Source organism: Haliotis asinina, chromosome 5 (assembly GCF_037392515.1).
Source record: "Haliotis asinina isolate JCU_RB_2024 chromosome 5, JCU_Hal_asi_v2, whole genome shotgun sequence".
NCBI lineage: Eukaryota > Metazoa > Mollusca > Gastropoda > Lepetellida > Haliotidae > Haliotis > Haliotis asinina.
Window position 1 is genome coordinate 68117766 of NC_090284.1, and position 25689 is coordinate 68143454.

The 25689-nt window shown below is 39.8% G+C and overlaps 2 protein-coding genes across 2 annotated transcripts; both read right to left on the reverse strand.

Moving 5' to 3' along the window:
* Positions 1–3936: 3936 nt before the first annotated feature.
* LOC137283999 (carbohydrate sulfotransferase 15-like) lies at positions 3937–9638 on the reverse strand. The gene is made up of 7 exons (XM_067815664.1): positions 9309–9638; positions 8831–9104; positions 6077–6181; positions 5809–5965; positions 5162–5333; positions 4294–4441; positions 3937–4115 (listed from the first exon to the last, which is right to left on the reverse strand). Exons 1-7 carry the CDS (start codon positions 9636–9638, stop codon positions 3937–3939), a joined length of 1365 nt encoding a protein of 454 aa, XP_067671765.1.
* Positions 9639–14495: 4857 nt separating this feature from the next.
* LOC137284000 (carbohydrate sulfotransferase 15-like) lies at positions 14496–21401 on the reverse strand. Its single transcript, XM_067815665.1, has 8 exons — positions 21162–21401; positions 19720–19821; positions 18699–18972; positions 17328–17432; positions 17072–17228; positions 16230–16419; positions 14886–15033; positions 14496–14674 (listed from the first exon to the last, which is right to left on the reverse strand). The coding sequence occupies exons 1-8, from the start codon at positions 21399–21401 to the stop codon at positions 14496–14498; spliced, it is 1395 nt and encodes a 464-aa protein (XP_067671766.1).
* Between the last annotated feature and the right edge of the window lie 4288 nt (positions 21402–25689).

A 25689-nucleotide genomic window follows, 5' to 3' on the forward strand; every position in this document is an offset into this window, starting at 1 on the left:
GATCCCGTTAGTCACCTCTTACGACGAGCTGAGTCGCCCTTTATGGCAAACATGAGTTGCTGAAGGCCTATTCTACCCCGGGACCTTCACGGGTCCCCGACTAAAAACACATCAATAGAAGGAACCACCAAACGGACCATACCATTGTGGGTGTCATGCACATACTTCTCCTAAAATAGATGTGCACGATGTGTCACCACCTTTGGTGGGTATAAAACTGCACAAAAGCTGGATCTATCACTCCTTGTTTAACACTGCCACGTGTAACTCAAACTGAAAGAAACCAGTTTGAAAGCAGGAATGTCTGTCCAAACTGTTGTTCGTCATTTCGACGTAAACATAACCATGATTTACCGTCTCCAGCATCGATACAATCCTACACTGACCATAGACGACCTTACAATCCTACACTGACCATAGACGACCTTACAATCCTACACAAACCACAGACGACCTTACAACGCTACACAGACCATAGACGACCTTACAACGCTACACAGACCATAGACGACCTTACAATCCTACACAGACCATAGACGACCTTACAATCCTACACAGACCATAGACGACCTTACAATCCTACACAGACCATAGACGACCTTACAATCCTACACAGACCACAGACAACCTTACAATCCTACACAGACCATAGACGACCTTACAATTCTACACAGACCATAGACGACCTTACAATCCTACACTGACCATAGACGACCTTACAGTCCTACACAGACCATAGACGACCTTGCAATCCTACACTGACCATAGACGACCTTACAACGCTACACAGACCATAGACGACCTTACAATCCTACACAGACCATAGACGACCTTACAGTCCTACACAGAGCATAGACGACCTTACAATCCTACACAGACCATAGACGACCTTACAATCCTACACAGACCACAGACGACCATACAATCCTACACAGACTATAGACGACCTTACAATCCTACACAGACCATAGCCAACCTTCCTCGGAGCGGTTGTCTCAGGGTCCCCATCCGTTGACAAGATCGGCACATTGGCGATTATTTCTTATCAACTCTTTTACCCTTTGAAAACTTGGCATCAGTCTTGGTAGCCAATAGTCAATGAAATGTTTTCACTCACTTTCTTGTATTTCTCACCTTGTTGGTATTATTTGTATTAAATATAGAAAATTACAGATATTATTTATACTTGACTTGCTTTACTTTTGTATGTGAGTATATATGCATGCCACAGCTATCTGGCTGCGGAAACTACAAGAAGAGAAGTAAAATGTTCTAGCAATACAAAGGATTTGTATCATTGTGAATGTGAATTACTTAAAAGCAAGAAATGCAAACAAATGTACTTTTAGAGAAAAACGTGAAAGGTTTCTGGATACAAATGAGAGATGCTAAGTCTTAAAAATCTTAACTTTAGAAAAATATATATCAGCTTATAATATACATCTACATGAATAGTTTGAATATGTCAAAGGTATGTATGGAATGGTATGGCAAATACTTGTTGACACTCGGTAGAATACTGACAGTGATAACGATTTAGTCACTGATATCCTAGATAAGCCAGGAACCTGAGACAGGATAAGTACCCATGTTTTCTTCTTTTTTGTAAAAAAAACCAAATGAGACTAGCTTTAGCGTGGGGACGATTAAGCTCTCCTTCTCATCAATACTTGGTATTAACTCTCTTTCGTGGTAATTCATTGCGAGGTAAAAAGTTGCAAGGTGTCAATACAGGTATTAGCGGGTTTGATATTAATAAAAGCCAGTAAATTCTGTAAACAGAGGAACCTTATGGGTGGTCCGGTCGCAATGTTGTCAGTCACACCGTTGCAGTAGTGAAGCGTAATATACAGTATGGTTCAAAATTATTGAGAATAGCTAAAGCATTTCATATTATTAAACGAGAACAAATCAGGTAAAATTGAATGTATTGTGAAAGTGAACTGACCTTTTCATGTTGTGTAGGTAACAATTTAATATTTTATCAAGTCTCCTTGAGCTTCACGGCACAGTCTAAGACGGGTAGGCATACTTCCTATCAGAGAGGTTAGTGTCTCGTGAGTTATGCTGTCCCAGTATCGGACCACTTCTCTCTTCATGTCTTCAATTTTTGTCAACCCCATTTGATTCACACATTCCTTCATCATCCCCCAAATGTTCTCAATGGGATTTAAGTCAGGACTATATGCAGGAAATGGTAATGCAGTCACATTTTTCTCCTGAAACCACTGCTTGGCATGTTTTGCGGTGTGTTTAGGATCATTATCTTGCTGCAAAATCCAGTCATTTCCATAAAACACATGTGCACTTGGAAGGAGCAAATTATCTAATATGTTAGTGTAGCGTTGACTTGTCAGATTTCCCTCAAACACACACAGCGGGATCGTTCCTAATAAGGGTATCCCTCCCCATAGATGAAACTTTGGGCTGTATTTATGCCGTCGATACAACGGTGCTGACGCAGACTTTGTCCATATTTTCACATTATCGGGATATACCCATATTGAGCTTTCATCAGTAAAAATCACATTTTCCCAGTCAAAGTTTTCATGTGCCAAACACCACTCAACACGCCTGTCTTTATGTTCTTGTTTCATGAGAGGAGAAGGAATTCCAGTCTTTTTCTCCCATCCAAGATCAATCACATTTCTTCTAACTGTAGATTTTGATACAACTGTTGATCCCCTTTCTATCATTTCATACCTGATGTTGGAGATGCTTGCCCTTTGCTTTTTAGACGCTAAAATTCCCAGCCGGACGCGATCTGAGAAGTCCAATTTTCTGGGTCTCCCTGCTCCTTTCTGGTGCCCAAAATCCTTTCCCTCTTTAAAATTCTTCCTAATCCTATACACAGTAGAAAGAGGAGTTCCTGTTCTCTCTGCCAGTGTATTTACATCATCAATTCCTTGATTACACAACTCAAAAATCAACCTTCTTTTATCTTCAGCAGACATTGTTGACAGTGCTGAGGAAAATGACGTCTGCTACAAATTCAGGGGAGGTAACTCTAATTGTACTATACTCAGTAGGCCAAGATGAGTAACCTCCCTTATACCATTACTTAGTTTTAAGTATCAGTGAATCAGTTGAGGTGTTAGGATAGCTCAAAGTAAGAAGAAAAATTCTCAATAATTATGAACCAGACTATACATAACTATTTAGGCAAGGTGTCCAGTTTTACGGACGTGATTTGTCTCATATGAAAGGACAATGTCACAATGTTCGATAATATAATAAAAAGAGTGAGTGAGTTAACTTTTAAGCCTCACTTACCAATGTTCCAGCTATATGACGGCAGTCTGTAAATATTCGAGCTGAACCAGACAATCTAGTAATCAACAGCATAAACATTGATCTACGCAGTTGGGATACGATGGCATTTCAACCACGTCAGCAAGCCTAACCACCCGATCTCATTCGTTGCCTCTTGCGAAAAACAAACATGGGAAGGTGAAGAACAATTCTCTGTCTTTGGCAGACATTCAAAATTGAGTTCTCTCTGACGGTCATGTTGAAGCTCTGAGCTTTCCTGGGCTGTCCATTTTGTGTTTGATGGACTGACCACCTGTACAGTTTATGTGGGTATCAACCATTATGTTATTTTATGTACGATTGATCCACAGTACACGAATGTCTGCGTACGTAATAATGAGTCATGGATGTGTTGATCTGTGAATGTAATGAGGAACTCTGGTTCTCACACATCGCCCCCAGACAGAACTTGCTCTTAAGGTGAATGTACGAAATATACACATGTATGAGGATATTCATAGTATGTCTGAATAAAGATTGCATGTATGCCCGGTAACCTTTCAGACATGGACAACGAGTATCATCTTCTGCATAACGGTTTATTTTCTTTATTAAAACGTGTAGAACCTTCTATTGTACACCCTCTTGTTCTCCCTTTCTTCTTCTTCGTGGATGTATTAACTTTTACCAATTCCATTTTTCGTTTTTCAAAAATTTTGCAAGTTTTTCATTATATGGTTTGTAAAATGTATCGAGAAGAACGCGTGTGGAGTTCATCATGTCACCGATGTCAGCTCTGTAGACTCCTTGGTTCAATGCCTTCATAGTCGTTATGCTTTCCAGCTTTTCGTCTGAAAGATTACCTGTAAGACAAATTCAGTTCAATAAAACGATTTGTAATACAGTTTATGCAGTGAAGACCTGAGACGTTTATGTTTATTAATGATGTGTGTTTTCATTTACATTTGTTGTACTGTTGAGTTAACGAGTGTGTATAAAAATACATCATGGAAACATCTGCAACTGAAACGGTTGACTCACTCAAATCGAGGAATTTGAAAATGTCCGTAAGATGTTCTTTCTCATTTTCCACAAAATCTTCAAACTTCACTACATGTACTTGGTCTTCAGGAAACTTTGCCATCCAGTCGGCCAAAAACACGTGGTATATAGATCCACGTAGATCCACCTTACAAAATAAAATGATAAAACACATGCACGTGCTGTGTAATATTCATGCATACAGTAGACAACAAAGCTAGACCGTCAGAGGTGCAGCGATTAACTCCACAGAATTTATCTGGTAATGATCCCCTGATCATGGGTTCGATTCTCAGATAATGAGGCTTTATCAGCGCAATAGGCTCTGACGTTGAGAGTGCTGCAGGTACATGAAGAGACACGTTTAGCCTGTCACAGAGTTTATCACATATATGCTTACATCAAAGACAAACATCATCACCTTTTGTTGAGAATATAACAGTCACACCTACTACTTGAGTGTGGGAAGGTGGGGTAGCCTAGTGGTTTAAGCGAAGGGTCATCATGCCGAAGACACAGGTTCGATCCCCACATGGGCACAATGTGTACGCCACATTTCTGGTGTCCACGTGATATTGCTGAGACATTGCTAAGAGCGGTGTTACAACACATACACCCACTCACTCACTTCCGTGAATGACTATAATAGGTATTCTGAGGAGCAGTATGTTCCACTTCTGTGATTTAATATAACAGATATGTGAAGAGTGAGAGATGGGATAGCACAGGAAAACGTTTCAACACTTTGGCAAAAATATTAGTGATCTTAAGAGGGAAAGCATATGCTCTGTGAGGGAATATAGCATATCTATCACCAGATACACATATCGTCGTTGTGAGAGAATGATAAATAGGGGAGGATACATACATATGCCGTGAGATAGTGTGATAAAGAATAGTTGTAGCAGCACCCTCGGAGTGACTGTGATGTCAGACAGTTTTGGAATTTGGCAATCTCCCTCACAACCATGTCGTGGAAATCCTGTTTGGACACCCTCCTTTCATATATGTGGTTTTTGTAAAAGTATTGGGAGTAGAGCCTGAAAATAAAATAATTGTGTTGAAGTAATTGTCACAGAAATTCATCGTTTGGTCTAGAAGGTCAGGGCATAAACATGTTCCTGATTTTACTGTTTGGAACAGAAATGTATTATCTACCTTTAGGACACCATAATTGTGACCGTCTGGAATCTCATCAAACATGATGAGGTTTAAACATATTGATACACAACACATAATAAAGGGGATCAGTTACATGCGACTCTTGTCTCGTTTATATTCATCAGGCCATTTCACAGTTCAGTTTTGAAAAGATCCCTTGCAGCTCCTCAATCACAGCTCTCAGTGTGACTGAACCTTGTTCTTCAGTTCTCCATGTCGAATCCGATGGTGGTGGGTTCATATTCCCTCTCACTCAACGCTGACAGATTGTAACATCAGTGAGATACTGTTACAGCATCGCCAAATCAAATTCCTGCTCTCACTCTGACAGATGTACTCAGATTTACACGTTACCTGGTCGTTGGGTTCCTGAGGATCAGCAGGAGTTTAGCACGAGGGTTCACATGGTGAATGACGTCAGCATCTGTCACACGTGGTTCCGCGCATCCTTCGTTGCCAGGCAACATGTCCCAAAAACCGTGCGTTGAGAAATGAGTTGGTGTTGCATCACCTGTGGAGAGTCAGTTAAAATACCATCGCAGTAAGTGTGCTCGTTTCGAAGTATAGTTCTACTGGCCTCGAATATTAATTTACCTTATTGCATATTAATAAATGCTATTACCTATCACACACTGACTGACTTCACCTTCTCTTTGTGTGCTCTGAATATATGCAGAACTTGTCTGCAGCAGATTGAGGTACGTCTCTATCGATGAACAGGAGGGTTCTGAAAAAATATTTTTTCAAGGATATAAAATGTAATCGATGTAATTAAGGGTGATCATTTGATGCATGGTATGTCATTAAGGGACAGTTAATAATTTATAATGATGATTTTAAGATTGGGTCACCATTTGTGCTCTGTGATGGTAGGGGGTCATCAATTTTGTACGCATATACTATACTAAGTAGGTCATCAATTTTGAACATATCAATGTTTGAAAATTATAAGAAGCTTTGGAATTATGAGAAGGAGGGTGTGTGTGTGTGGGGTGGGGGGGGTGAGGGATTGATTTTGCACATGACATGCATGGACATCACTTACTGTGACCATTCACCTTGCACATGCTTCTTAATAAAAGTCATCACCATTTCTTTTACAAAAAATGTCACTACAGCACTTCGATAGAAAACGAAAATAGCGTGACCCTAAATTGAAAACGTTTTGCTTGTCCTCAAGCTACTCTGGCACGTTGCTGTCTGTACAATTAGAACATTGCTCAGTGTAGACATATTATACATATCGCCTACAGCCCCATCGTCTTGGATCCATCTGTAAATAAGGATTTAATTGTAATTGCTATGTTTTTAATTGCTTATATTCTTGTTTGTATTGTAATTCATTAGTTCCTGACCTCTAAATGATGTTATTGTGAGGTCAACCAGAGGCATCACCAACTGCCAAGGAGCAAGAGAAAGAATACGGGAAAAGAATATATGCCAGCAGCAGTAAGTAACGGTTTGACTCTTAGTCCTAATGGCGGAACAAGAGACGGCCTTTTGTTGTGCAGATCCTCATGAAGAGGATTAAAAACACAGTTAAATGCAGGGTTAGACACGTGAGAATATAGTTCTGTTATATACTGTAAGCAGAGTTTTATACGTCGTTGGCTAAAAGATGGCTCATCGGCCTCGACCTAGAGGCTGTCAATAGGAGAAGTTCTAAAAGACCAAGGACCAAAGACAAAGTCTTAGACTCTGGTGATGAACTAAACTGTTGGTGTAGAATAAATCAGTTAGATTGTAATCATTGGCCTCATCAGTCTTCCTTAATGCTTAAATATGTTGGTGATATGGGTAGAACTACTTGGGCCTCTCATGTGAGAAATATTGTATTTCAGTTTGGCTTTGGTCCTTGATCCAAGAATGGCACTTTATTACCTCACAGTTTAACAAGTGTCAAACTTAATGTCAATTTAAAACCATGGGAGACCGAACCCAGTCATAGCGGGTGGGTGTGCACTCAAGTGTAACGACGGCTTCCGATTGGCTGTTTCATTTGCTGATACGCTGAGGGCTCATTGTGTGTACAGAAAGATTATCTGTTTGGTGGGCATTTGAGAAATACGGCGAGTCACGAGAAAGTAAGATTCTTTATGGATAACAACCTCTTTTATTGTTCTTGATGCGTCGTTTCAGTATGGATTCATATACCGTTGTCAAACAAAATCATATACACTAGAAAAAGTTGCTATCCATAAATAATGTATATAGAGATGTTGGGTTTTGTAAATACATGTTCTATGAATTTGGGTTCGATCCAATCCAAAATCATCTCAGTAGAGATGCTGAACTACTGAGTGGCTGGAAACTGTCATTCGTGCAAGTACAAAGCAGGACTTGAAACTGACAAGTGTTAGCACCAGTTTCCGTCCGATCCAGTCATCCGAGAAAAATGGATGTAGTTTCTTTGCAACCCACCGATATAAAAGCATGTCATATGTACATGTATCACACCTTCCTAATTACATAATGTGGCTGGGACGGGACGGGTGCACTAGTCATAAATCAATTTATTTGGTTTATGTCGCATAGCCTGATAGGTGTTAACTTTAAATTGCATGTGGTTAATGATTGAAGCTGTGTATTGTTTATTGTCTTTAGCAGACAGGCAGGCAGACATATAGGTGTCAATAACACAGACACTGAGCTTTCTCTGTGACTGTGACTGTGACAGAGACAATCGACAAGTGTTTTTTAATGTAACGAGTAGATTATTTACTTGTTTGTGTACACAACCAAGATTAGACTACTGCTCACGACCTCAAACTCCGGGCGTGCATACTGTTTGAAACTCTGCGAACCTATTCACTGCGCATGCGTTATGAGAGCAGCGAGGCACAGCTGTTGAAACCACTTTTTCCCCAGCGCAGGGGGAAATTTAGTGAATCGTTTGAACTCCGATTTCGCGGGCTTTTTGTCATCGCATTTTGTTCAACTTTAAAGGTTGAATTGGCATTTATGATGATTTGTTTCGGTAAGTGCATACCGAAGGGTATCAGAATCTGCAAAGTTGTGTTTTACATTGCAGGTGACCTTTAACGAGATCTCCCTTGTTTTATCCGTAACAAGGTCAGCTTGAATACACTTGTGAAACTCATTTTGTAACATGAATGTACATGTGATTGAATACTTTGTCTGTCTGTCTGTCTGTCTGTCTGTCTGTCTGTCTGTCTGTCTGTCTGTCTGTCTGTCTGTCTGTCTGTCTGTCTGTCTGATACTTTTAAGAGCAGGCCAAGAGACCCAGTAAAAAAAAGCAATACTTTTAAACGTACGTAGTCGGGTTTGACAGATCCACTGAATCTCGTGCTTGCATAATACATGCAGCAATAACATTCCACTTGATATATTCGGTGCAAAATAATTTTAAACATACTTAGACGACCATGACACATCCAGTGAGTTTCTTTCATGGCATGAGGTGCGACTTCAGGGTGTTGTGATATTCTGCTGAAAAGTGTCGTGGTGCCACATTTGGCCTGTCCAATGATGAAGAAGTAGGGAAGGCAGCGCAGTATCTTCCCACTTCCCAGCTTCATCCATCTGAATGACTTCTTTAATGCTCCCTCAGCCAATGGACAAGTGTTTTCAGGAACGTGCTCCTCCCACCAGCATGGGTTCTTGAATTCTTGGTCAGGTTTGTAGACTGGCTTGAAATGCAGTTTCAGAGATTATTCATGGTACTTCTACTACTATGCTTATACCTCACCCTGAGATACTGCTGCTACTGCTACTGCTACTGCTACTGCTACTACTGATACTACTGATACTGCTACTACTACTGATACCACTGGTGCTACTGCTACTACTACGGCTACGGCTACGGCTACGGCTACTGCTACTGTGCTTATAACTCTTACCCTGAGATCAAGGTCCTCCCACAAAGTCTTGTTGTAACGGGCATTTTCCAAATACTTTTGAATGTCCTGATACATTCGGACTCGTCTTAGATATTGAGGAGTTGATACTTGATTGAGAAGCCGACGTTGGGCTGCTGAGTTCGCCAGTTCTGAGTTCTGGTCCGCCAACACCAGTAACCCTTTCCTTTGTATCTGCTGGCCCTCTTCCTGCGTCACCCGGGAGGATTTCTCTACATCCGTCACTGTGACGTACCCAAGAACAAGGAGCAGAACCAACACAGACCAGATCAACCCCAACTTGAGACGATTTAGTCCAAATGCCATTATGCGACGACTCACTGTAGACGGAATAATAAATCATGTCTTTGTGCGCAGACACACTGATAACCTGTTTGAAACGTTTTGAAACGTCAAGGACAAAACAACCCGTCTGAATACAATGGACATTATTAGGACTTTCTCCGAAAAGATACTTCAACGTTTTAGTCCGTTTGGGATTTCTAAGCTATGGCATTTGTGAAGGGAAGACAAACATGCGACGATTCGTCCTGGTCATGGAGGGTGCGATGCATGGGCGGATCCACAGGGTTCGACCACCTCCCCCGTTCTCGTTTTGAAAATCATCACATATGACAGCCTTGAAGACTTTTTAGCGTAGGCAGAGCCAAGTGGGGTTCAGAGGGTTTGAACATTTTTCAAAATTCCTGGATCCGCCCATGCATTATTTGTTCCTTTTATATTTCAAACTTTCTTGCAAACCCGAAAACATTCTAAAAGCAGCCGGCTGTACGGCTGTACTGTATCATGAGCTTGTGTTGAATCACTTTCACTGAAGAAACAGAAAGATACTCACATGTTTCCATGAAGGCTTCAGTTTGTGAACGTCCTGGAACACCTGGTCTGGCGTCAACAGGTGTATGCACAACCTAGGCAGCAGCAGTCGCTGTCCCAGTATCTATCACCATCGACTGTCCAGACCTGTAATTGGGGCGACTAGAAAGTAGAACAGTTGAGAAGTAATTCAGTATGGCGTGTTTTCTGTGATATCGACAGTATACAGCACAATTCCAGCTACTTTAATGAAACTGGATAATAAAAGATGGCGTAACTGTCCATGAGTTCTGAGTCGATTGATTCTAAATATTAAATGTCAGAATGTTCACATATTTTCTTGATATTCCGGTTTGTCACCTTCCCCGGGGTTCTGGCTGGGTACATCTTCAACTGACCAACAGAGCGACATCAGACATCTGTCATCCAGGCGTGACAACCGTGACGTGGCACAGCTGCTGAGGTGACGGATAAACATTGATAAACTTGTTCAGTAGCTGTAGTCCTTTCGACATATTTTCATTTACCAACGCCAAGTCGACGTAGATTCAGGTTCTTCGTTCTCTTCCTTGGAATTTATGATAAGTAATGAGGGAATGGGTGAGTTAAAAGTTCAAGTCATATCGGCAATATTTCAGCCATATCGTGACTAAATCAAGTTACAGTTTTATAAGAGTTAAAAGTCATTAAATGATAATTAATGACTGCGACCTAATTAACTTTAAGGTCACAATATTCCAGCCACATAATGACAAGATCGGTTTTAGCAGATACGATAAGTATCTGTCAGAAAGGACAGAACAACACTCGCAAAATTAGTACTCTGCTTGTTTCAACCCGTGATGAAATATTTCACCCATATTCCTGAGAGAGAGATCTCACATACAGCTCTATTGGACATGTGGTTTATGAAACAACAGGGAACACGAGTATCCTTGAGGTCGGGGGTGCTACAGATATTGACTTGAGCCCACTTGCACAACGCTACGACTATCTCAAGCCAATGTTGGAGAATGTGAGTCTACGATCATTGTAGCGGTAAGATCGCCTTGTACGTGTGAGCCCTGGAAGCACAGGCTGGCCTTAATAATGGTCTTGCACCTACAAATGTAGATTTCACTGTTGCTTCGTACACACTCACTCACTCACTCACTCACTCACTCACTCACTCTGATGTGTAGTGTCGTGCACGGACGGTATGTGTATGTCTTTATATAATTCATACTCTTCGACATATCTGCCTCTTTTGACACCTGCCATATCCACCTACAGAGGCGGGTCGTGTCTAATCCATAGCTACCGTGCAGTATGTGTCTCCAAGTGAACAGGTGTTAGACACATACATGGACAAATTGTCCTCGGGGTTGTCCAAGGCAGGCATTTAATCCTTTGGTGCACCGGGTGTCTACACAAAGTTCAGCAAAGCTTAATGTGTTTATGACATGCACATGGAAGAATCATACAATGTATGTTACAGTATATTACTATATGTCCAACCTTATTTGCAATCCGTTTGTTCATGTAACACTAGAAGTATACCCTTGGACGTTGGTATCACATCTATATATCTCTTGCAATTTACGTATCATGGTAATTAGAGAATGGGTGAGCGAGTGAGTGAATGAATGATCTTTATTTCCTCCACTGGTTACAGACAGTAGAATTATTACAATCATAAGTACATATTTTATCATAATATCAAACCACTGGCAATTGAAAGAAAATTAGAAATACGGTATATTCATCAACAGATTTCCTGGACGAGATATATACATTCCATATTTCCATGGGGCATTATATACTCACTGAATGTATATTCTACAGGTACAGTATAGACTGTAAGTCCCAGGAACTGATTTCTCTGTACAAGATATTTAATCGTCCATGTTGTAATGTCATTCAGTCTACGATGTGTGTAATATCACCAGGTAATGTCACATCCTCAGGTCATCATCCACAGAATCTTCCAGAACCAAACTGTGATTTAGTGTCATGGTATTAAATAGCGTGCCATACAGTGTGTCATGCAGAGTATTTCCCTCATGCTGTAACTGATCGCAAACAAGCAGCTGATGATGCAAAATGTCACAGTTGCATTGAAACGACCAGAAATCAAGTTGTGCAAAGGTACGGATCCACCTAAACATTGTGGGTGAACTGTCTAAAGCGCCAGGCATGTAATCCAGCGAGCATGGAGGTACCGGGATCGAGCTCACATGTGACCTGGTGTGAAAACCTTGGGTCCTCTCTGTGTGCAGACTCTTTCAGTGTTATCAAAACCCCTACTGTATAGTACACAACCTTGTGCACTTTAAAGAACCCACGAATCCGTTGGTAAATGATCAGATGGTGGCCTTATGAATACGTTCAAACACCTAGTTGCGGGCAGAGCAACATGCAGTAAACCCAGACAAAGTAGTAGACAGCATGAGTTGTATGGTCTCCAGGGAGTTGACATTGAAAACATGACGTGATGTGATGGACATCTAATGATCGAAGGTAAACAAAGCAGCTGAACTGGACATCGGCCGCTATTCAAGTGTAGGCAGATAGGAAAGGTAGGTAAGTAGATAGGTACGTCCGTATACATGAACGGAATTTAAGTAAATGAAGTACATTTCCATAAATATTTAGGTGTTTCTCTTCAAAAACATTATCATTTTAAAAAACACAAATTGAAGAAATAGTAAAGATTGTGAGTCATATGGTAAACTGTTGATGCAGATCAACAAGAATAAAATTCACGCCCCTTTTGACCAGACAATGTTTATGGAACAGTTTACAGGTATCCATGGGAAGATTCTCTCCATTACGTTTTTTTTTTTTTTTTTGTTGCCTTTGTTATCACTAAAGAAGATCAGAGAAATATTCCTATGCTAATAGGTTTTGAGTTAAACTCAATTCTTCAAGGTAAAACTCCAGCAACAGAATGAATCAGCTATTACTCTGTTCAAAATTACATACAGATACTTTCAAACAGATTTAAAGTATTCTTAACTCTTATGTATACAACCACTATGAACTATTTAATGTAATTTTGTAGACTTTCGCCTATTATTATGCATTCCGTGCCTTTGTAAAAACCATTGCTTCTGTGCTTTGTTTGAAATTAATTATTAATTGTATTATAAACTGATGGACAACTTATATAAGTCTTTGGCTTGTTGTGCCGATCCATATTCACGTTTATATTTCATGAATAAAATATGCACCAAATAAGTAAAAAGATAGAACATATTGCCCGAACACCAAGTACGTACCAGAATCTTTACTTAAAGTTTACAAAGTGTTACCCCAAACATAGCATATATGTTCAAGAAATGGACAAGGTGTATTTTTAGTGAAATGAAAATAAGGCATCGAGTGTATTTTTCATTTATTTTTGAAGACATATCATTATGTAGGATCTTAATATCGTAAATGTGTCACTAGTCTAACCACGCACGCACATGCACACGCATTCACACACGAGCACACGTAGGCGTACTTTTGCTGTGGAATGAATACAAAACTATTAATGTTAAACTCACATTTTATATACCCTAGATTGTCGATTTATATAACACTAATGAATATTCGACACTATACAAAGACTGCACTATTTAACTACCGTCCGAAAATGACCAGATCATCCACAATTTAACAAACATTTAACAAACATCTAAATACCTAATCACCTAACATCTAACTCAAACGTTTTCCTTCAACTCTATGCAACAAACTAACCGCGGGTATTATCACGAAACACATTCTGATAATTGAACCATGCATGAAATTCACGTGCCGATGTTTTGTCCGCGAAACATAATGCGCTCGTATGCACAGCGCTGTCTGAAGACAGATGCATCGTCTAAACTGACCATGTATATCAAACGCATATACATATTTATGGAGAAATCTGAAAGTTCAGTCCGCGAAACGGATTATAAAGTGGGTATCAGATAATCTGTGACGAGTTCTTCAGTCCAGGCATCCAAAGGATTATATTACTCCTCCTCTAGAAACACGTCCATACAAATGAAGTCTATTTACGATCTCCTGAATGTAAACCATCCTTGTATGAGGCCACAAAGGGGATCGGATGGCCAGGTTCGCGGTGGTCAGTCATCGTACAACAGGTGCGTAGACTCATACTCATGCTAATGGCCACTCAACTGTCTGGTCAAGACGTGATTATTTACAGACCGTCGTCATATGGCTGAATTATTGTGGCCTTAAACAACCAAGCGAATGTAAAAATATATGACTGACTGAAGTGCTTTTACCATGTGTATACTATAACATGTATCAAGTATGTACATCGTTTCTTCATCTTCATCTTCATCTTCATCGTCGTGGATTTATTAACGTTTACCAATTCCATTTTTCGTTTTTCAAAAATTTTGCAAGTTTTTCATTATATGGTTTGTAAAATGAGTCGAGAAGAACGCGTGTGGAGTTCATCATGTCACCGATGTCAGCTCTGTAGATTCTTTGGTTCAATGCCTTCATATTCGTTATGCTTTCCAGCTTTTCGTCTGAAAGATTACCTGTAAGACAAATTCAGTTCAATAAAACGGTTTGTAATACAATTTATACAGTGAACTTTAAAGGTTAACAATAAAACACCATGTCCATCACGCATAAAAAATATGATTCATTTCTCTCTGTGTCTCTGTCTCTCCTGATGTACTGTTAAGTCAATGTGTGTGTACTGAATGTACATTATGGAAAAATCTTCAACTCTAACGGAAAACTCACTCAATTTGAGGAATTTGAAGATTTCCGTAAGATGCGCTTTTTCGTTTTCCACAAACTCTTCAAATTTCACAACATGTATTTGGTCTTTAGGAAACTTTTCCATCCAGTCGGTCAAAAAGACTTGGTATATAGATCCACGTAGATCCACCTTATAAAACAAAATAACATAAATGCTTTATGTGATACTCATGCATGCAGCCGGTAACAAAGATAGGTCGTCCGAGCTACCACCGCCACCGAATAAAACAAGTAGGGATCCGTTGATAATGAGCCTTTGTCAATATGTACAGCGTGTGACGACGCACATCACATACATTCCTATATCAAACACTAAACCAGCCCCTTTTTGGTAGGGTTGTCCAGGTTTCAACTTCTGCTTCCGTTTGAAAATGAGATAGACATATGAAAAAGGGTATTCTCCTTCCGATGCTTACAAACTCAGTAACAGATATATTAATAGGCTTCGTTCAACGTACATAACGAATGTTTATATACATAACGAATGTTTTCGAGCATAAGATGATATATGAATCGTGATATTTATATCATCTGAGACAAAATATGGCTGATATATAGAGAGTGATACCTATATCCTCTGCATGAGAATATATTCTATGTGTGAGAACAGAACATAACATGATACATGAAGAGTGATACATATAGACTCTGTGAAATAATGTGGCAGATATATAACTAGGATATCTGTATCATCTGTATGAGAATATAGCACGATATATGAAAAGTGATATTTATAGTCTCTGTAAAGGCAAATGACAGATATACAGAGAGGATATCTGTATCCTCTGTGAGAGAATATAACATGCTATATTCCCTGTGTAAGAATTTAAGACGATATATGGAAAGTGATATTTATAGTCTTTGCAAAGGCAAATGACACATATATAGAGAGGATATCTATAGTCTCTGTGAGAGAATATACCATGCTATATAATCTGTGTGAGAATATAACATGATAGACGAAGAGTCTCTGTGGAGAAATATAATAGATATATAAGGAGGATGATCTGTATCCTCTGTATGAATATAAAATATCTGCGTGAATGAGTGAATAAATTTAGTTTACGCCACACTCAATATTTTAGTTATATGGCGGCGGTTAGTAAATAATCGGGCCTGGAACACATGAAATATGAATACTATTAGTGATATCTATATCTTCTCTCAAAGAATCTGAACAGGCTACTTTCAGCCTGTGTGTGAGAATTCAAGAGACTAACGTTTCCCCACTGGGAAAATACAAGAAAGTATTCCTCTGTGAGAGAATATACCAGTTATATCATCAGATGCGCTGTGAGAGAATGATACGAAAAGTGGGATACATACGGAAGATGTCATATAATGTGAAAATGAATAGTTGTAGGAGCACCCTCGGAGTGACTGTAATGTCAGGCAGTTTTGGAAGTTTGCAATCTGTGTGACAACGAGGTCGTGGAAATCCTGTTTGGACACATTTCTTTTATACAGCATGGCTTTGAACAGATAATGGGAGTAGAGTGTGAAAATACAAGACATTCTGTAGAAGAAACTGTCATTGTTTGGGGTAGAGGACAGACTTGTAACTTCTTCGTAACACCTGGACCTCTGATGAGGCGAGGTTCAAACACGCTGACATACATACCATTAAGCATAATGCAGGATATCAGCTATATGTTTCTCATACTCAAATTCAGCAGGCAATTTGACAATTCATTTTAACAGGCAATGATACCAATCTTGCCTTTCAATTGTTGCGAATGTCCCTTTTCAGACAGCCATGTAACCACAACTCCATTCTCAGTTTTGTATATGTTCTGTTTCTATCAATTTTGTCTTATGTCCCAGTAAGTTTGGAATCACAGATTAATGGGTTCTCTCTCCGTTCAGCCAGATTATATCTTTTGGTTTGCAGGTAACAAGTTTTCGAGTAGAGGTTTCTCTAGAGTGCGAAACGCCTACGGTCTGGTATACAGGTTTTTATCGTTGATAGACAGTAACAACTGAGATATTGTTCAGGGTTGTTTTAAATAAAATCTGCGTTTGCACTCCTCTAGGTGACATTCTTCATACATGCAATGAACACCTCACAAAGCAATGTCACATAACAAAGTTCTATTCAGGAGGAGCCAAAATGACTACAATACTGCAAATGTACGTTACGTACACTGAGATAGTCGTTTACTCGTTACCTGGTCGTTGGGTTCCTGAGGATCAGTAGAAGTTTAGCACGAGGGTTCACATGGTGAATGACGTCAGCATCTGTCACACATGGCTCCGCGCACCCTTCGTTGCCAGGCAACATGCCCCAAAAGCCGTGCGTGGAGAAATGGTTTGGCGTGGCATCACCTGAACAATCAATCGGAACAAATGTACACGTTTCCATGTATCGTGTTATCTGCCTTCAAACACCTATGTATCTTATCACACATTGATAAATGCTATTACCTATCACATATTGACTGACTTCCCCTTCTCTTTGCCTGCTCTGAATAAATAAGGAACTTATCTGCAGCAGATCGATGTACGTCTCTATCGATGAACAGGAAGGTTCTGAAAGGAGAATCATAATTGTTGAAGGACATAAGATGCCATCCTCGATATCCCCAGTTATCGAAACGTATGGCCTCGATATATAGAGCATGATATCGATGCAATAAAAAGGGACCATCACTTGATGCACATCAGTATGTGAGATGCTTATTCGAAATATATCATATAATCGACCGTGCTATTTGGGATTACATGTTTGAAGGACATAACGCTAGCGGTGTTATTGTATCTTTACCTTGATTATTTTCAGGAAACGGGCTGCAGCTTTCTATTTTGTCTTGGTTGTTACTTTATTGATGCTTTTGAATGAACAATTGACTCACTTTTACAATTTTGCCACTGGGGACAAGCATCAATGATGTGTGACGTACTTGGAGATTGTAAGCAAACAGTTTGAAATACATGCAACTTCTACCTAATTGCCTGTTATGGTCACAGCAACACCTTCCGTGACCGTAAACGCGTGTACTCGCCCAGAATGGCATTGAGAACAGTGGCGAGTAGAACAGTTTGGTACTCGGGGTACACGCCTTATATTACGTAATCGACAAGCTCCTCGTGTGTGTTATTTCCAGAATCCGCCGTATGTCAAAAGAGGTGGAGAATGCAATGATAAAACGATATAATTACAGCCTCTCTATCTATGTTGTGATGACAAAAAATCATGTAGGTTTTAAATCTTTCAAATACATGACCTGCAATATAACTTGTTGGAAGTATTAATGTTAATACACATATCTCTAACAAGCATACCATCGTTAGAGTCTTCTTTAAGAAGCTCGAGGTTATTCTATTCTTCCACAGACCACCATTGCTTGTAAGAAGCAACTAAAGGGAGATCAAACTCATTTACTTGGTTTACTTGACATATCGTAGCATAATTGTACAGTTGGACACTCATGATATTAAACACCTGATTGTCAAGTCTACTTAACAACTGCCTGTATAAAGTTAGAATGCAGTATGGCCTTTAGCAACAAAGAAAGCTTCGAATTAACAAAAAAACTATCTCTTGATCCATGACCAGCGTTTGACTTGTGGCATATGTTTCGTTTTGCTTTTAAGGCAAGAAATTCCCGAAATTGTCCATTTTCGACCATTAAGGGTATCTAAGTACTGAGTACTAAGACCTTGGTCAAAGAGAAAGTAATACTTTTAAACGTACGTAGTCGGGTTTGACAGATCCACTGAATCTCGTGCTTGCATAATACATGCAGCAATAACATTCCACTTGATATATTCAGTCCAAAATAATTTTAAACATACTTAGTCGACCATGACACATCCAGTGAGTTTCTTTCATGGCATGAGGTGCGACTTCAGGGTGTTGTGATATTCTGCTGAAAAGTGTCGTGGTGCCACATTTGGCCTGTCCAATGATGAAGAAGTAGGGAAGGCAGCGCAGTATCTTCCCCCATCTCAGCTCCATCCATCTGAGTGACTTCTTTACTGCACCCTCAGCCAATGGACAAGTGTTTTCAGGAACGTTCTCCTCCCACCAGCATGGGTTCTTGAATTCTTGGACAGGTTTGTAGATTGGCTTGAACAAATCAGTTTCATATTATATTCAAGGTGAAGATTATTGAGAAACCCTGCAACTACTGTTACCAACGTTGACGTTTGCATAATGTGTATTATCCTCCACGTCATTAATCATACATCCTTTGAAAGGACTTACTGGTTAACATAAACGAAAAGGAGTTGAACACGAAAGCATATTGCCAGGAAACGCAACTTGAACATTTTTCTTATATTTCGAAACATAATCACAAATGTTTATTATTTAAACCAATCAGAAGCTGTTGGATGTATATTACTGGAAATTTTGGGTTGAAGGAGTCGATGGAACGAATCTTCTTTTCGCTAAGCAATAGCCAGTATATGAAAGTGTCCTGGAAAGGTAAGCTCGTGACTGAACAACTATACATGTTGTCTGGACAAACACAGAGGCTGACCAACGGAGTGATGTATGTATCCCTCCTACTTCCTTATTACAGACAAGATTCATCAAGTTTAGGCTCCAGTCGTTCAGAGCCAGGAATTGCTTCAAAATACAGGACCAAAGATGTGACATTGTCTGATAATTAGACACACGCCACAGACATGGGCATGGTGAAGACAGTAGAAGAGCAACTCCATGTCATCTTGCTGTTTAACATACAATGCTTGGGCCAAGGAAGGGCATTCATCGACAAGATGTTCAACAGTCTCTGTAAATTCATGGCAAAGCCGACATTTCATATAGATATTTTCTTTACACATTTTGACGATTTCAAATGAGAAGTGCCTGGTTCTGGGCACAAAAAAAGAAAGCTTTCCCTTTCACATCAAGACCAGCCTTCATCATCTTGGCGAAGGAGTCGATTGGATTACTGTTCTGTTCCACATACTGCATGTGCAATGGTTTCTCACAAAGTTTCTCACCAACAGCCTTGTCACAGTTAAAATAATTGTGGGATTCATTGCTTTCAGCATCACCAGGTGATCATCCCATTTATCATTGTTGCACATTATGTTGAAAAACGCAATGTTACACCCACACTACAATTTCAGTAATAGGGTATCAAATTTTGGTGTGTTATTCACTATGGAGGCATTTGAAAATTGACAAGTCAGAATTCAGGTATCGCATTTTGCCCGTTCCAAATAGCCATAAAGTGAACTGCCACCCCAAAATCACGGCTACGTTTTAGATCCCAATTGTGTGCACCAACTCCCACTTCAATATCAACACATAGCAAAGCATTTCTTATCAATAAACCAGATAGATGTACACACACATTGTAGAAATTAATTGTGAAAGATAAATGTTCTCACAAATGGAAAATTGAACGACTGGATACTTTTGAAATACAAGCTCAAAATCTGTAGGATTGTAGTTAGATCTGTAGTTGGAGAACACAAAAATATATATGGACTTGAATATTGGTCAAAAATGCTAAGCGCATATGGAATTAAGTTTGTCATTGTACCTCTCGTTACCAGCATCATGTCACGTGTGTGCAACAGGTTATGACGAGACTTCATGAACATGTCGATTCTTATGATCTGTACATTTTGAAAAGACCATTACTGATAAAAACATCGACAGCGTTGACATCAGCATTAATTGAACGTTTCAGTGGAAGCATCTCTAAATTAGTTGGTGCTGACGATTGTGTCGAAACGAATGACGAAAGACGCTCATCAATATTTCACACATTGAATCTGTGATCCACCAGTTATATCAGCTTCAGTTCCGCTCTCCGCTTCAGGGTTTGGGCATGATGCTGTGCCCTCTCTGATGATTGTATTGTAAGAAATTGCACATAAATGGATTGATTTGCATCTATAACTCTCATCATTTGTCAAAGTCAAAGGATCACCTCAGGGTCGCTGTCCCTTTACTAGCAGCTCACACAGCAGTTGGGACTTCTCCTTGGAAGCGCGCCCGAGTCAAGGTAACCAATAACCTAAGATCCTGTTCCTACACTGGCACTGGCTGTGAAGATGTTGGGAAGTTGGACATTACATTCATTGATACTCTTCATTTCGTGTTATTCGTTCATTTATCCCACTGGCGTTTTTGAACGGACGTGACTGGTCCTGAACAGAAAAGAGAAACTCTTCTGTTTTGACTTTTCATGCCACCCGACGCCGTCGAAACCTATCTCAGGACACTGCACATACACCCGTTGGAGCTATCGTTCTGAGAGCTTTCAACTGAAACCCGAGTTAGCTGATGCTCACTTCTGTGCTGTCAAGCAGTGCAGAACTATGAACAAATTCAACACTGCCATTGAGATTATGCCCATCATCCTTGGCCTTGAGAAGCCGACGTTGGGCTGCTGAGTTCTGGTCCGCCACCACCAGTAACCCTTTCCTTTGTTGGCCCTCTTCCTGCGTCACCTGGGAGGATTTCTCTACATCCGTCACTATGTCGTACCCAAGAACAAGGAGCATAACCACCACAGAACAGATCAATACCATCTTCAGACGTTTTAGTCTAACTGTCATCATGTGACGTGTCTCTGTAGACGGAATAATATAACATATCTTTATGTACAAACAAACAGAAATGTGTTATATTTTTTCGTATTATCGAAATTTCACTTGAACTTTGCTGTACGTTAAAACAGTGATATCTTTTTTTAAACGTCACGCTAAAAAAATAACCGGTCTGCAGTCGAAACACAAACTGACATCGTTAGGGTGTTCTCCGATAGGTTGCTATTGCGTTTATATCCGTTTTGGTTTCTTAACTATGACATTTGTAAAGGAAACGTCAAGCTCAAACAACAAACAGTCTTAATTAGCATGATTAGGTCAGATGATAATATAATTAGTACATTATTGTCATAAACAATGTATTTATGAATCACTCTCATTTAGTGATGACAGTAGGTGTTTAGGAAAAGGACACGCTATCCTGCCCCATCGAGTGCGAGTATGCGTGTACGCCGCTTTTAGCATTATTCCAGCAAAGGACTTCACACATTTGGGGCTTGTCCATGACAGGCCTCGAACCGAGTCTTCAGCATATCAGCAACATATGCAACAACTCGAATTGAACACATCACACGCTCATAATTGATAACAGTCAATATTACGTGGAAACTCTAAACCAAACAAATAGTAACTAAAACTAAAACTAAAAATCTGTTTTGCTTAACGTTTTGTCAATATTGGAAGTGAGGTGGTTGGTCATAAAGGCATAATATTTAGTGAAATAACAGTTGTTTACAAAATATGACATTGTGATTAATTTTCAGAGAATGATTGGTTGGTACTTATAAATAACCCTGTGTCCTTACTGTGCAGCCCTATAACAAATTTGTTATAACTCATAAGTTATTTGAACACAGAGAATTTGTGCAAACAAAGGCTACCCTGGCCAGGCAACATGCATTTCGGGAGTAGAATAACTTACGTAGATCTCTGTTGATACTTTTTCATATTAATGCATATTATCGCGGATTTGTTGTAATTATTCTTAGAAAACTGTCATTATCGTCATGGTTCAGATTAAAATGCACATGCACTTTCAGCCACAACAGATGTTTTCCTTTGTTATTCAATGACAAACCTGCACATAGTTAGTGGCCTGCAGGCGACAAAAGGCTTCAGAGTTTGCCTTTGTGTTTTTTGTTTGTTTGTTTGTTTGTTGTGTTTTTATCAATATATTTATTTATGTAATTCATTTTTTTTTATATATTTTTTTTCTTGCACAATGTTTTATTTTGTTTCGCGTTTTGTTGTTGTGGTGGTGGTGGTTTGTTTTGGGGTTTCTTTTGGGGGGAGTTCTTTGGGGTTTTTTTAAATTTTTATTTTATTTTGTTTGTTTGTTTGTTTTGTGTGTTTTTTGTGTGTTTTTTTGTTTTTGGTTTTTTTGGGGTTTTTTTTTTTTGGGGGGGAGGGTTGTTGTTTTTTTGTTGTTTTTGTTGTTGTTTTGGGGGTTGTTTTTTTTTGGGGGGGTTGGGGGGGGTTGTTTTGGGGTTGTTGTTTTTTGTTTGTTTTTTTTGGGGGGGGGGTTTGTTTTGGTTTGTTTATCTTTTGTATTTTGTTTTGTTTGGTTGTTGGCTCATAACGCCAAAACAGAAGACGAGAACTAGTGGGCTTGGCTTATCGGATGTGACTGGATCGGTCTATTCGAGACGGTAACTGAAGCAAACTTTAACAGTTGAATATTACGATGACATGTAGATATGATCTTATTATTACTCAAGACATGTCTTTCTACTCACACGTAATGTAAACAATGATATACCTTTGATCATCATGATTCGAACCAGCCATCAACGGATTATGTTGTTAATTACTCATCCCAGTATCAGCAAAATAATATCGAGCAAAGTACTAAGAAATCAACGAGTGCATCACGCCCGCAAAGCTGGGTCAGGCGCAGAAAAGGATCAGAAAGTATAATGTCAGAGCCATCCGTGATAAATGTACACAATAGTCTACACAGTTCATACGGGGGTATTTCGTGGACTTGGCGAAAATCGCCTCCTCCAACCATGAATCGGTTTTTCTGGAAGTATTCATATTTTGATTTTTTTCCGCTGGTTCACTTCGAGATGTGTTGTCAATGACAGCCGACATGTTTTGATCACGTTACTTTGGTCAGATCACCGAGTGCAAATAGTTCCGGCAGCACGCGACGTCATTACACAATGTGCAATAACATTGTAAAGTTATTAAACAATGATATCGGGTGAGTAATAACATCGGCTTCGTGATGACTGCAATTCCAGGGACAAGTGAAGACATATTCATCAACTGTTTTGGCACCAAATGTCATCAAATGTTCAAAGTTTGATCAGTGCTAGGTCCGTCAATAATTAAGTGGTAACGGTTGGATCTTCTGATATTGCTTTAACATACGTTTCAAGTTGGTCACGTTTCGTACCTGTGCGAAAACATCCATTTTCTGTTAGGGTGGTGTCTGCTTTCCATGCTGATCAGATTCATCTAAATTTGACTGACTCCTAGTGCACATAAACAGTCAGATAAGAATTCTACTTCACTATTCATTGTTTCCAGCTCTTCTATACCCCCATCACATCGTGTTACGTGGTTTTGTCTGTCCATAAACTTTCCTTTGTAAATGTCACAAACTGCTCTTTTCCCATGGCTCCCATTTTCACATGATGCAATGGTTCCGGGGTCCCGCTACAATTTCCTAAAATTATTTAAAAGACGGCAGTAGTGAAAAGTAACTAAATTTAATTGGACAAAGTAAGACGCAAACGTTCAGAAAATAAATGATGGCAACCTATTGTCTTGCATAATACAGAGATCTCCTTTCGCAACGTTGGCGTTTATACATAATAATTAACCAAATGTCTATTTGTCCACAAGAGGAATTCGGTTGCCTTCGAGAAACCACGTGACCACCGGTGAAATAAAGTGTGGCCCAAAGTCCTGGCAGACTGAGGAACACCCCTGACCATGATGATCGGGTCAATCAAGACATCAGTACAATAAACCGAGGACCTGCTATGGGGAGTGAGGCGCTCCATCATTAGAATTAGACATATGCTGCGACGTCTGGCGGTACGTTGTCCATCAGTCATCTCTTCCTCATAGACAGGAACTGACAGAAACGTCTGGTGTTGTGCAACTCCAAGAACTGCAACTTTAGAATATGGCGTACGGTTCATTGATCTCATGAAAGTCGCTCTTTTAGTTTGGCAGAATGGAAAGCAATACTGCTGAATATGTAAGTATCGCCAGGATATCGCTGTTTATCCTGGTGATTCTTACATGTTCAGTAGTATTGCGTTCCGATTTTCAGTAACCTCATTTCACGGCAATTTACTCACTGGAAGTGCTATCTTCAGAATGGAAGAGCTAAATGCAAGGACAATAATTATAAATGACAGCGATTTTTGGAATTGAATACGTTGCCCACGGCCGTTGTCACGTGTATCATCAGAAGTTGATCTAGGCAGCTGAACCCACACAATCACAGCACCCATTGCGTGAAATACCATAGTTCCCGACGTTGTTTTGGGATTTTTCAGTCTGTCTTTAATTGCCTGCCTGCCTGCGTGAGTTCGTGCGTGCATGTGTGTGTGTGTGCGTGAGAGAGAGAGAGAGAGGGAGAGAGAGAGAGAGAGAGAGAGATTGCATACGCCATATTGTAAAGTTGCAGTTCTTGGAGTTGCACAACACCAGACGTTTCTGTCAGTTCCTGTCTATGAGGAAGAGATGACCGATGGACAACGTACCGCCAGACGTCGCAGCATATGTATAATTCTAATGATGGAGCGCCTCACTCCCCATAGCAGGTCCTCGGTTTATTGTACTGATGTCTTGACTGACCCAATCATCATGGTCAGGGGTGTTCCTCAGTCTGCCAGGACTTTGGGCCACACTTTATTTCACCGGTGGTCACGTGGTTTCTCGAAGGCAACCGAATTCCTCTTGTGGACAAATAGACATTTGGTTAATTATTGTTGTGCAACTGTCCAGAGGCCTCTACGTGAGGACTATTTATCTGTCACCGTGAGTTTCTCATCAAATATTTCATGAACATAAACTTGTGTATTATCATCACCCATCCCGGAAACCAAAGCTCACAACTTAATATTGCTAAAATGATACACACAGGAAACGTATGGAACATATTTTATCTTTTTCATCGAGCTCCAAATTCGAAATGCTGTCTGTCACCTGCCATTGTGGACGGAGGGGGCGTATATTGTTTGGAGATGTTATCTTAATATGAACTTACTGTTTCTTACCCTATACAGCAGTTCATTCATTTTGAAAT